Source organism: Haliaeetus albicilla, chromosome 2, assembly GCF_947461875.1.
Source record: "Haliaeetus albicilla chromosome 2, bHalAlb1.1, whole genome shotgun sequence".
Taxonomy (NCBI): Eukaryota; Metazoa; Chordata; class Aves; order Accipitriformes; family Accipitridae; genus Haliaeetus; species Haliaeetus albicilla.
The window spans coordinates 24,349,152-24,362,686 of NC_091484.1; the positions used below are offsets into that span (position 1 = coordinate 24,349,152).

At 38.6% G+C, this 13,535-nt stretch overlaps 1 protein-coding gene across 7 annotated transcripts in view; it reads left to right on the forward strand.

Annotated features, from left to right (window-relative positions):
* Positions 1 to 13,535, forward strand: part of MYRIP (myosin VIIA and Rab interacting protein) — a 243,297-nt gene that overhangs the window by 217,691 nt on the left and 12,071 nt on the right. For 6 of the 7 annotated variants that reach the window (XR_011329424.1, XR_011329423.1, XM_069810697.1 and 3 more), the window contains one exon: positions 7,288 to 7,350. The exons of the other annotated variant lie outside the window; for it this stretch is intronic. Coding sequence is in view for 4 of the 6 variants with exons in the window: in XM_069810697.1 (XP_069666798.1) it covers positions 7,288 to 7,350 (63 nt within the window). In the remaining 2 variants the exon portion in view is untranslated. The remainder of the gene's footprint in view (positions 1 to 7,287; positions 7,351 to 13,535) is intronic. 7 annotated transcript variants of the gene reach the window in all.

Here is a 13,535-nt window from a genome sequence, read left to right on the forward strand (position 1 = left end):
TGCAGTGACCTGGTGACACAGAACATGGAAAAAGCTAAGTTACACGACATTGTTTTCACCTCAGTTTACGGGTAAGATTTTCCCTCAGGAATGCCAGACCCCTGAGACCTTTGGGAAAGTCTGGAGCAGTGGAGACTTACCCTTGGTAGAGGACGATTGGGTTAGCAAATATTTCAACAAACGGGACATACAGACCTGCATGGCAACCGATGGGGACACGGTCACAAGAGCTGAGGGAACAGGCCTATGTCATTGTGAGGCCACTGTCATTCATCTTTGAAAGATCATGGTAATCTGAGGCATTCAGAGCACTGAATATTGTTTATTTTGACTTTAACGAGGCTTTCAACACTGTCTCACATAACATCCTCACAGACAAACTGGGCAAGTAAGGACTGGATCAGTAGGCAGTGAAGTGGATTGAAATTTGCCTGAATTGCTGGGCTGAAAGGGTTGCGATCAGAGGCTTGAAATCCAGCTGGAGGCCAGTCACTAGTGATGTACCCAGTGGTCAGTACTGGGACCAGTACTGTTTAACATCTTCACTTTTGACAGAGGCAGTGAGACAGAGTGTACCTGAAATTTGGAGAAGCAGTTGATGCATGAGATGGTTCTGTTGTTATTCAGAGGATCTTGACAGGCTGGAGAAATGGGCCAACAGAACCTCATTAAGTTCAACGAAGGGAAATGCAAAGTCCTGCACCTAGGAAGCAATTATCCCATGCACTCATAGAGGCTGGAGGCCATCTGGCTGGGAGACAGCTTGGCAGAAAAGGACATAGGGGTCCTGGTAGACACCAAGTTGAACATAAGCCAGCAATGCACACTTACAGAAAAGAAGGTCACCAGCATCCAGCAGACAGAGGGAGGCGATTATTCCCCTTTATTCAATACTGGTGAGGCCACTTCTGCAGTGCTGTGTCCTGTTCTGGGCTCCCCAGTACAAGGGACACATGGACATGCTGAAGTGAGTCCAGTGAAGGGCCATAGAGATTATTAAAAGATTGGGGCATCTATCATATGAGGAGAGGCTGAGAGAGCTGGAATTGTCTAGCCCTTAGGGAGGATCTCTTCAATATGTATAAATACCTGGGGGGTGGGGGGGGAGTGTTTAGGTGGGAAATAAAGAAGTGGGAATCAGACTTTTCTAACCTGTGCCCAGTGACAGGACAAGAAGCAGTGGACACAAACGGAAATACAAGAAATGCCATCTAAACATAAAAAGCTTTTTCACTGTGAGGGTGGTCAGATGCTGGAATAGGATTCCCAGAGAGATTGTAGAGTCTATGTCCTTGGAGATAATCAAAATTTGACTGGACACAGCCCTGGACAACCTGATCTAGTTGACTCTGCTTTGAGCAGAAGGGTTGGACTAGGCGATCTCCAGAGGTGCTTTCCAAACTAAAGTATTCTGTGACTCTCTGATTCTGAGATATTTAGCCATGGACTACACAGCAGTGTAAGTACCTTCATCATCATGTATGCAAACACCTCCATGATGTACACACAACCTGTCTAAGGAAATCAAATAAAAACTTTATCACCAGTGCTTGTTAGCAGCATTCAATTTAGCTTGTCTTTGGTTTACAAAGACAAACCAGCAATATCAAATTATTCAACAGGACATATAGGCTAGCTAGGGTATAACATGATGCAATTAAAGTCTAGAATTAAAGGCTGTGAATAGGACTTTCTGAAATGCTCCTGTATGGTGAACTGAGCACAGAAAATGGCAAATGTATGTTTTGTGGCGTACTTACTAATCTGCATGCATCTACAAAGTAATATTAGTTGTTTTTTCTTCTTCTAATATTATTATTTCTTTAACATTTGTATGTCAGTTATTTAAACTAAAGCAAAGATTAATATTTTATTTCTCAGTAAAATTTCTTTAAGTTTAAAAAAATAAGAGGCATACCATGTTCATCAAAAAGGGAATGCTTGGAGTTCCTAATTCTTTACTGGTTTTGGGTGAGAAAAAAGTCTTAGTCATTCATGGTCGCAGTATATATTCTTTCTGTCTATAATAAAGAAACCAAAATATCCCACTACTATTCATGGTCATGACTTCAACAGAATTTATAGCAGAACTTGTCCCAGCTGTAGAGAAACAAGCAGGCTGCCTTCATTCTTATTCTTGACAGTTGTCCTTAAAGGTGATTTAAAATCTTCTGACATGTGCCTTCTCTTTGGAAGGGTGGCTGACCAACATCTTACAATGAAATACTGAAGATGACAGTGTATAATACCAGTTGTGGCTATGGTAACCTAAAATACAAAAACATAGCTAAACTCATAAAACATGCAACAACTTTAAGATGAGTAGATGGCAGGTCTCAGTGGAGACAAACATAGAGAACATGTTTTCAGGGAACCAGTAATTTTAGATGCCTTAAAAGCCGGATGTCCCAATATGCTCTCTTTAAGAAGCCTGATTTTTGGAGAATGCCTATGTAGGGAATTACAGATCTTTCAGATTGGCCCTCAAAATTCTCGGCCAGAGACCCAGACTTCTGACCTGGGCATCAAGTTTCAAATTAGGTATACAGAAGCACTAATTCTGGGCCATTAAAATGAGAGCTTGAGTGCCTACAATCTGCTTTGAGCTCCTGAACACAAATTAAATACTGTATTTTAGCCATCTTGCTCATATTTTAGCCTTCCTGCTTGTCTTTGTTAGCCTTTAGTCTTCTATTCTCACAAGTTTATTCTGGAACACATTAGCAACCTTAAATCACAGGGAATTTCTAGTTACAGTACACCTGACCATAGAATAAGATTTAAAAAAACACATATTGTTTATTGAATCACTGGAAATTAAGTACCTGGTGCTCGTGAAAGTCTGGCTTTCACATGACTGCACCTTTAGAAGTCTGGACTTCTGTTTTTAATGGAAGCTGGGAATCTCATATAATGACGTGTGGAGCTGATGCTTTAAAAGGGGTATTTAGTATGTTAAGATCTGAAGCAATGGGAAGAATTGGCACATCCTGAGTGGGGAGTTAGCTGAAGCTGGGCATTTACAGGTTCTCAGTTCTCACTTCAAATGGAACTTTTGAGTTGTATGTTTGCCTTTAAGGTACAAGTTTGAAAATGCTGACCTTTGAGTTATTTAGTTCATGTGGGATACTTGAGGATTTAGGTGGGTATTAATTAACACAGTTTAATTTTATGCCTTAGACTTAAATCTGCTTAGACCTTCACACAATCATTTTCAATATTTTGAAGTTTGTGATTGCCTAAAACTGTCTTGTGGAGATTCACAGCTCTCTACAACAAACATAATCCTGCAGCAGACTTGTTTTTATAGATAACATTTTGTGCTTATAAGCTACAGAAGTAGCTTATGGTCTTTCAGGGGTATGCAGACCCCTGAAAAGCCTGCTTGTCTCAGTTGTGCAATGAAAGTCCATGGAGTCCTCTATGCTCACAGTAGAGTTAGCCCTCAGCCCCTCTAGATCTCAGGTGTGAACAAACCAAAAATCACATTGTGCAGCTTGTTCACAGTTTGTGAACATCTTGTACTAGCACAGCGATTTGCACAGTTTGTTCTGCCTTGCTCTTTTTTTTTGTTTTTGTTTTGTTGTTGGTTGGTTTGGGGTTTTTTTGCTTCACCCTCCCAAACCCTAACCAAATACCTAAAGAAAAAAGCAAAATGTAAATCCCCTTGGAAGTATCTTAATGACACTGATCCTGAGAGTGGCAGGCATGATAAATGGGATGTATATTTAGTTCTTGCTCTCCTCTATCCTCTCTCTTTCTCTTTTAATGCTTTCATGAAGGTCGTGCCTATGTTTCATGGTATACCCCAGAACTACATTCTAGAAGGCAATTTTAGCAGTGCCTAATGCAGACTGCATTTTGATTGCAGTTATCACTGTGACCACTTGATCAGAAACTATAGAGATACTGTTTAAAAAACAGAATAGCCCCTGCCTTTTTTGCAAATTGCCCACATAACATAAAAACTGAAACAGTTGATAAAACCTTACTTGTGTTTCTCTTTTTGTCTCCTCCTATTTTTTACTCCTCCTTCCTTAAGGTATGCAAATGAGCAAGTGAGTTAAACTTCAGTAGTAATGTTGAGTTTCTCTCCCCTTTGCATTACCTTGATGCAACGTGCTCTGTGCTCGAGAAATTTCTTTTAATCCCTTTATGCATTTACTTCTGCTCAGAGAAGTGTCGAAAACAACAGGATTTAAAGAAAGTTACTAACTTTCTTTAAATCCTGCTGTTTTCGACACTCATACATGACTAGGCACACAATAGCTCTTTTCTGAATGACAACCTGTAAGTAAGTTTGTTAAGCAGCACAGTGGGATCCTGTTTCCTAGGTGAAACCTCCCAAGTTTCTTGACAGTATGAATAACAGCATAAATATTCTTGCCGTAAAACATTTATGCCTTCATTCTCTGGAAACATTTTATTCATCTTAGGTTTTGTAAAGCTTTATTTTGGGAAGAGTATGTACCACAAGCATCATCTTCATGTGTATTCGTGCCAGAGGCCTATATTCTTTGTTTTGAGAGAGTACATCTTAGATTTTTCACCAGGTAAATTAGCGCTTTTTGACTACTGGTATAATGAGATTGACACTTTTTAGAAAATCTGGCTGACATCTCTCTTTAGCAAGAGGAATAGCCAGTAGCTGTGCATGTGAGTGCATGTTATCACAGCAGAAGAGACAGCGAGCTCCCTGGTGTGGTGTGTGCTGGTGGCAATGCCTGCGGATGGCCTTGGAGAGGGTGGCCAGGGCTCAGTAGGGGAGGTCAGGCAAGGGAGGGCTCATGGGACTTGGTCACTGGAGAGAAATATGCTCACGGCCTTGATGGAGCTGGAGAATGGCACTGGACATGCACATGGCAGTGAATCCCTCCTGTGTATCACAGACTTGTTAAAGCATCACAGTAGGGATGGCTGCAATGTTATAACAGCAGTGCTATAAGACCAAGAGAGAGCCTGTGTCTCCTGGTCACTGGACTTTTGTCAATCTTTGTGCTGGTGCATGCGCCATCCTCACAGAAGATGATGTAGTAGTTTTTGTGATCATTATCTTGCAACTCCCTCAACTCCTGGGTATTTTGGTTGGTGTGTTGGTCTGGGCAGAGGTTAATAGGAAACTGCCATCCAGCTTCATATGCCTGAAAGCTTTAGAAATGACTGAGTAAAAGTTCCTAAAGGAGACAGAACCCCATGGCTCACTTAAGCAAGAAAATGTAATAGCGTAAGTATAGTAACTTTACTACTTTGCTATGACTGTGCTAATAAAGCTGGATGGTATAATACAATGACATCTTCCTGGGTTAACAACTCAGAAGGTATTTGTGTCTCTGTTGCTTCACATTTTTGTGTGCAAGATGCTTGGAATAATTCTTGTGTTTTGGTGGATCACAGCTTTTATTATGATGTGAATTATCTGGGCAGTCTTCCAAAGTCCAGGATTGAAAACTGAATGTGGGCAGCATTGTAAAAAGTGATCTTTAAAGTTTATGAACTGCAGATAATCTACACACAGGATTTTGAATGACAGCAGAGAAAAAAGATTTTGGTTATGGAAGGTGAAACAGTGGCTTTTTCTTCTAAAAGCAGTATGAGACTTTAATCTTCACATTGGGCTAATGGATCCAAAGTTTTAAGTTCTCAATTCAACAAAGCAGTCAAGTATATGTTCAGTTTTAAACTGAGGACTAAGTATTTTGCTGGCCAAAAATCCTATTCAAGAGATTTCTCCCATGTGTTTACTACTAGTTATTGGTCTTTAGTATGGAAAATTAAGTTGATCCTAAGTTCGTTGGGTCAAAATCTGAGTCTTTGGTTTCAAGCAAAATAGTTGCTTCCAGACGATAAACATTTCTTTTTAAAAAGTTTTCAGAAGTGGGCAGTGAAGTTTGTGTTCCTCCAACTCTGACACTTTCTGGGCTCAATACAGCTGTGTAAGTATGGATATAGACAGTCCATCTGAGATGCCCTAGGGTATCCCACAGGGCCTGAAGCTGCTAGTCCAGAGGAAAGATGCATCTCCTAGGTCCCTGTCATATCTGACAGCATTGTTTGAAAATCCTCAGATACTTCAAGCTGTTTCAAGTTGCACGTTGTCTGCCTGTGTTTAAGTAACTGGATCAAAGCCCTGTTGAATCTACCTGGGGAAGTGCAGAATAGGTGAGACTTCAGCTGGCTTCACGCAGGGAATGCAGCGTCTCTGTAAGCAAGATTCTCAAAGTCTCGGGTTTGATACTTAGGTGCATGCACGCCCAAGCCAGCTCTGTCCAGCATGCGTGCAATGGGAATCTCCTTCAGCTGTCTGACCACCAAAGATTTATTTACCTAGGAAGAAAACGTAAAAGCCATTTTACAGATACAGTTACAGAATATCAGTGAAGATTAGTGTGAGCTGCTGTAACAAAATGGCGGGGAAGAGACTGTAATAAAAACGTTACTATTTTCTTGTCTTCTTTTGTAAGCAGCCCAGAGACTTGGCAGTGACAGATGAGCTCTTTCAGATCTAGCTGGAAGAGTTTCAAGAAAATGCTGCTCCTCAGCCGGATGGTACTTCTGTCCCAGCACAGCCCACAGTGTAACTGTGGTTGTGGCATTACTTCAAGGCAAAACCAGTCAGTTTAGTTTAAATAGACCTAAGTAAATTAGGGGGATTAAGGTAAGCCTACTGACTTGACACTGGAGAGCGGTAGTATGAATGGTTTTAGCTGTTCATTTTGGGCCAGTGAAGTCCATGAGAGGGACTGCAGCAAACAGTAGGAAGTGATTGGCACAAGATATCTGACTTAACTCAGCCCAGGGGTTTCCAATGTGAGCATCTGACTGTGGCATAAGTGTGGTGCAGACCCTTTTGTAACTAGAAACACATCCAGTGTCCAAATTGCAATTGTGTAGACCCAAAAATTGAAGATAGCCGGCTTTTCTTCTTCTTAACACTGCTGCAAAACTCTTTTTCTATTGCTAGTGCTGCTTCATTTTGTGATGGTGAAAATCAGTATTTCCCATCTGTTTCATTTTATAAAAAATGATGTGTCATTTGCAATATCTGTCTTAATGAGATCTGTTATTCTAAATCCCACAAACAAAAATAAATTAGGCATTGCTTTGTTTTAAATATTTTAGCAATAAATGTAAAATCTAAATTTTATGGTATTTTATATTTGCTAGTTTCTTTATCCTTGCTGTTCATCCTAAAGTTCTCTGTAACTCTGAATGTATATAAATGTTAACCTCTGTAGCTGTTAATATAACTTTTCTGCCTTTTTATTTAACTGCTTTCCCACTATCTAGGAAAAACAAAAGGCTTTTGATCTTCATTTAAAGCTGCAGGTTTTGTCCACTGTATTGCAGCAGGTGAGAATGCTTTGTTTTGTCTGTGTCATCTTACATCTCTTACGTAGTAAGAGATGCTATAAAGTGATATTGAGGGTTTCTGCATTTCCCAAGCATAATTCTCAAACTCAAAATGTTTTCCTGGAAATATCAGGCCTGAAAAATCATACCTTTTGGCCACAATCAATAATCACTGCAGAAAATTATTTTATAATCACAGCTAGCCCTGTGTTACAATGGGAATGATGAGCATGAAGTTGACATGTGGAGGAGACTGGGTCTTTTATTTGGCTTTGTGATAAGAATTTGGTTTTATCAGTAAAGAAGAACAGAAGACAAAGCTAAGGTGTATGATCTTCCTATTCTCATGTACTCAGCTATATTAAGAAATTTGGAAGGAAAAAATTAAAATTTTATTTCAGCAATAAGATTTGTAGCAGTTTCTGACCATAGTGGTCTTCAAAAATCTTTCCAAGCTCCCAATTTAAAAAATAAACAAAACCCTTAATTCATTGTAGAGATTGTACACAGTGAATAAGCACTTTCTCACTTTGCTGCTAGTGTCTATTGCTTATCATTCGTCTAGGTGGGAAGAGGTTTCATATTCTGTGCTATTTGAGTCTCAGCTTATGAGAATCAGATATTAAAACAGATTTTCATTTTATTCCCTGAGCAAATATATGCTTATCTTATATTTTAAAATACATGCTATTTTTAGTATGTCATGTATAGTGCTAAGCAAATTAATTCCATAGCATTCTGTCAGTCATATAAGAAGAATCACTTTTTAGTGTCAAAAGTTGATGCTTAATTCAGCAAAACACCCCTCTCAGCTTTTTCTTTTTTCCTTACTCTGAGTTAAATTTTGTACTATGAATTTTAATCACCTTTTAATCATCTTGGTTTTCTCTAATAAAAATACCCAGGATGATTTTAAAGAAAAAATATTTTTCCATTTGTGCAATGTCGCTAACCTGTGTCCATTACAGATACTCTTACACAGTCCTGTGTGGATTTTAAGATTTAAATATTTCCATTTCCAACATGGACCATAATATTTCACCTCTTGGAAAATAACTTCCTTTCTCATGATTATAGGCAAGTTGTCTCTAGAAATGAGGCATTACAAATTATTAGGAATAACATCTGTAACTACATCAGGACAGTGGATTGAATTGGTTAGTAAAAATCTTAATACTCGGAATGACCTAGCACAATCAAAAAGGGGGACTGTATTTCTCGGTGTCATACTTTGGAGATTGTCAGTAGAATAATAGCTCACTCTGTAAGATATTAGCTTGCTTTTTCTAAATGAGTGCCCATAAATGAAGATCCTGATGTTAAGGTCAAGGCAGGAAGTCTTAAACTTGCCCAGAAAAGTAATTCCCTAATACCACAGTTTATCATAGTATGCTTGTCTTCCACCAAACATCAAGGCAAATTTTAGCTTTCTTTCCCAGTCTTTGTGGTAATGAGTGGTTAGGGCTCACTTTTAGGCCAAAGATCTTTCGAATGTCAGGGTTGACATCTGCCATTGATAGTTGGGCATTGATGGCCCTGTTCCTCGCACACTGTGACTTGGCTGGTGTCCCAGACCTTGCTTGCCTGTGAAGGAGATGGACTTTTGGTGGGCTTTTCAGGGCCTTCTCAAGCTGTACAATGAAGTCCCCCAGGGTGGGGAGATGAGGGAGGCAGGTCTGAGTGTTGGTTTTGTTTTCATCAAGTTTGGATTCAGTCAGGTTACTCTGAAAAGATGAATCAACTGGTGGCAAATCAAAACTCGTCTTTTCCCCAGCCCCCCTCAACTCCCTGCAAAAAAATGAGGGATATTGACTGCAAAATGGGCATGCCACTTGGACCATGATAGAATGGCTTGAGACTGGAGCTAAAAATGATTTCACTACAAGCCATCAAGGATGTGGTCAATACTACCAGGGCTGCTAGTGATGGAGAGTTTTTCTTGCTCTACTTCTTGATCTAACTGTTGCTGTCAACTGTTCTCTATTGTATTATAAGTCACTGCCTCCCCTGCCAGTTTAATAGAGCCTAACAATGGCATAACATTATAGTAGCAAAAAAGAGAAAATGCTAATGCCGAAGTACAACGTGGAGAAAAAATTAGTGCAAGTGATAGAGAATGTAACTACTTTAAGAGCATTAAAAATAAAAGCAGTAATGTTCATGCAAAGGAAACTTGATGTGGAAATGTCATAGGCTGCTGAGATTCATACAAGGACTTAATGCTCCCTTACTCTCAGCAGTTTGGATGCTTACATTGCTTCTGTTTTATCATCCCACTTTCCTTCCATTACTCATCATCCTTTGTGCAAAGATGCAAATACAGTTCTATAAAGCACCTTCCAGTGTAGCATCCTGAAGTAAAACAACAAAGGAAATATTGGCAGCATTAGCAGGGCAAGGAAAGAGAGACAGCAGAAGGGGAGGGAAATGGCTAACGGTCAGCAAGAGCTGCCTTAGACCACTGAAACAACCTTCAGCAAAACAAAAATCCTTTCCATCTGTCCAACCACACACAGAAATGACAGTGAAGAAGTTTTACAAGATGCTGTTTGTTATACACAATGCACACATATATGTATATGTGTTTGCATGCACACACTTTTTTAGTATTTCATTGGTTTTAAAACTCTCCTGTGAAGAACTTGGGGAAATTGAGCATCTCCTTTTGACTGTGTCTTTAATGTATTTGTGAGTGTGGGCATTAATTATCATAAAAAGAATAAATGAATGTTTTCTTTATTCCATTAAACTCTTAGTCTTGAATTCCGTAAAAAATGAGATTCTCATAACCAGTAGAAACACTCAAATTTGGATCAGCTGCATCGATTTAATTTGGGAGGGGTGGTGTTAATCCAGAAGTAGGGTAGCACAGTTGAAACCAGAATGTATCCCAGTGTTTCAAGAAGAATGGTTGTGCTTAGCTTTTCTGTGCTAGATATTTGTAACAGAGATTGCTTTCTGTGTCTAACATCCATATTAGTTCTTTGACTTGCTTGACAAGACAGATGGGAGAGACTTCATTATGGCATGATAGCTGTCTCTCTGAATGACTTATAGGAGTTAACAATGACCATTCCTGCAAGGGCAAGATAAATTAGACAGCCAAGAGGTCTTTATAGCAATTTGAAATGTCCACCTACCAGGATGATCTTGGTGTGCGTGTGTCTGTGAATTTTAGGTGATTTTTATAGAACCTCATAAATCCTAGGTTTGACGTGGGTGGTCAGGGAGAGGAGAGGATTGTGAAGCACTAAAACTCCAGGACACTTTTTTTTTTTCCTTTTTTTTCTTCCTTACACATGTTAAATAATTATATCTAGAGTACCCCACTAGGTTTGCAAACTGGCCATTTTGGAACATGGGCTATTTTAACAGCTTTTGACAATTGACAGTTACTCAAAACAGAGGTCAAAACATATGCAAAACCATTAATTGAGTATCCAATTTTTCCAATTTGAGAACCCTAGAACTCCCCACATGTTGATTTTATGTCTCCCTCAGGCAGACATTAATCTCTTCTTGCTTCTCTGTAAAATACAGCCCAGGACAAAGCTGAGTTCCAAATATCCTTTAGCAGAAAACTTTCACAAAGTTTAGATTTAAATACATTGAAATATTGCTTGTGCTCTTGAGTTTTGGGAGATCTACTCTTCAGATATACTCTACAGAAAATCACTTTTGCTTGCTATGTATTTCTTTACAGTGTTTAAACTCCAGCGCTGTATCCTTGTTATACTATAAAGCAGATGTTTCACAAGCTTAAAGAAAAGCTTTAATGTTGTGACTCCTGTGTCTAAATACCTGTGGGATAGGATCGAGATACGTTCAGTGATGCACACATTTTTAAGAATGTTCATCTAGCTGCCTTGTGCAACGTTTAATGGGAAGCGAATCTTTGGTTTTAAAAGTCAAACAGCATCTGCTGCTAAGAACTTACCTCAAAATTCTAGAAAAGCTAAGAATCACATTTCTGCACTAGGGGAGGTTTAGGCTGGACATTAGGAATAATTTCTTCTCTGAGACGGTAGTCTAAATACTGGAACAGGCTTCCTAGGGAGGTGGGCGATGCCCCAAGCCTGCCAGCGTTTAAGAGGCATTTGGACAATGCTCTTAATAACATGCTTTAACTTTTGGTCAGCCCTGAAGTGGTCAGGCAGTTGGACTAGATGATCATTGTAGATCCCTTCCAACTGAAAAAATGTTCTATTCTATTCTATTCTATTCTATTCTATCTCATTGAACTTTTCTTCCTCTATCCATTACCTATTGAGGAGGTAGAGTATTTTACTCAAATCTTGATTTCATAAAGCTTCCTATCACAGAACACTTTACCAGGAAAACAAAAACCAAAAAACCTGTTTTGTAGTAATCGGTCTGTAATAAATGCCAATATGGATTCTCATATTCTGGTATATGAACACCTTTTTCTAATTTAATATAATTTTTTTTTAAATCCATCATTAACTACAAAGGATAATAAAAAAAAATAAGAAATAGTGAACACTAAAGTGAGGCTACAGTTCTTGAAATGGAGAACATACATCAGTGAAGATGATGAAGAAAATGTAGTGTCTGGCCTTTATCTTTTTATGTTCACTACTCATAGAATAAGAATTAGGTACTTGTAAAAGCAAATAATAAAACAAAATAACATTGATTTCCTCTTCTGTCCTATCAAATTATTGATCTGTTTTTAACCTAATTGGCACTTGGGAAAATAAATGGAAAAAACAGTAGGCTATTTATGGGATTCAAGTATTTGTTCTCAGTGAAAGAGTCCTGGCCCTGCTTGTTCAGGACTGTGTTGGCCATCCTAACAAGCTAAAGATCTGAGTGCTGTAGCATACTGTATTTACTTTGTTCTCCTTCTCTTTAATCTCATGTATCTAATTATTTCTTGTAATTCAGAGAAGTAACAGTGCTAACGATGCCTTAATGTATTGATACACAACAATTGAGCACACACTGCTAAAAAAGTAGTTTTTCAGTAAAAGTCTTATCTAACATAAAAATGAACAGCTTGATTAAAGGAAAGAGATAATAAAAGTGGTTTTCCAGTTAAACGCACCAGAGTTTGTGTGAAGCCAAGGAACGTTATTTCTCCTATATCCTGCCTAGGAGGCCAGTCAATGTATTGATTAATACAATGTTTACGTAACACACAGACATTTTTAATTAGTTATACTTTCCTGAACTGTAGAATTTGCTATATAGAATCCAAAGACTTTCTGTTTCCTTGCGTTTTATCCTCAGATATTTTGTTTGTGGGAAAATTTACAGATGGCCGGGCCCCTAATTCACATGCATAAATATTTTCAGGTTTGGGGAATGAATTAAATTTAGGTCTAAACTGCCCATGCTTTCTTTTAGACAAAGCAACACTAAAGGTATTGCACATAAATTCAGTGACAGTATTTGTATTGGCTTCAACAAGCTTTGGCTCAATCTCCAAGCTATATAGTATGGATGTTGAGCTTGGTGCTTGAAGGTACATCAGGTGAAATTTCATTGCCATCAGAGAAGTTGTCCTGAAGCCTAAAGCTCTCTGAGAATCATCAGAATCAGGATAGTTAATTACAAATTACAAATCACAAATGAGGAACACTGATAAAAAGGCTTACAGTTGTTTAAAAAAAAAGGGGGGGGGGGGGGATAAAACTGCATGCTTTTCCTTGGTATTTGATATAATTTATTTCATAAATACTAAAAATATGGTAGATTGAAATTTTTAAAAAATGAGGGTACAAGTGTTTACACACTTATAGCTCAACCTTTGTTTTTTGGGGCTATCATATAAATAATAGCAAACATCTTTGTAAAATGCTGTCCTCACAGGGCTGCTGAAGATTGCTCTCCCGTGTTTGCAGCTGCAGTGCAATAGCTTGGGTGGATGTGGAGACAGATGATTCCACATCTGTTTGCCAGTACCCAAAAAGGAAGATTGTATTTTAAAACCTGTTTAAAACACTATTGCAAGAATAGCCTTATCTAGCTCACTTGGATTTTAAAGCTGGATATTTGTGTTCTCCTTTGGGATAAGATTTGGACCATCCCTCCAGCAGAAATTGTGTTGTAGAAGAATTGCATGTGTATGTTATTTTGCGTGCTGTAGCAGTGTGCATATGTGAAAAAGGGAAGGAGAAAAAGAGAAGTAGATTCCAATTTCATTACATAGTTCTTGTGTC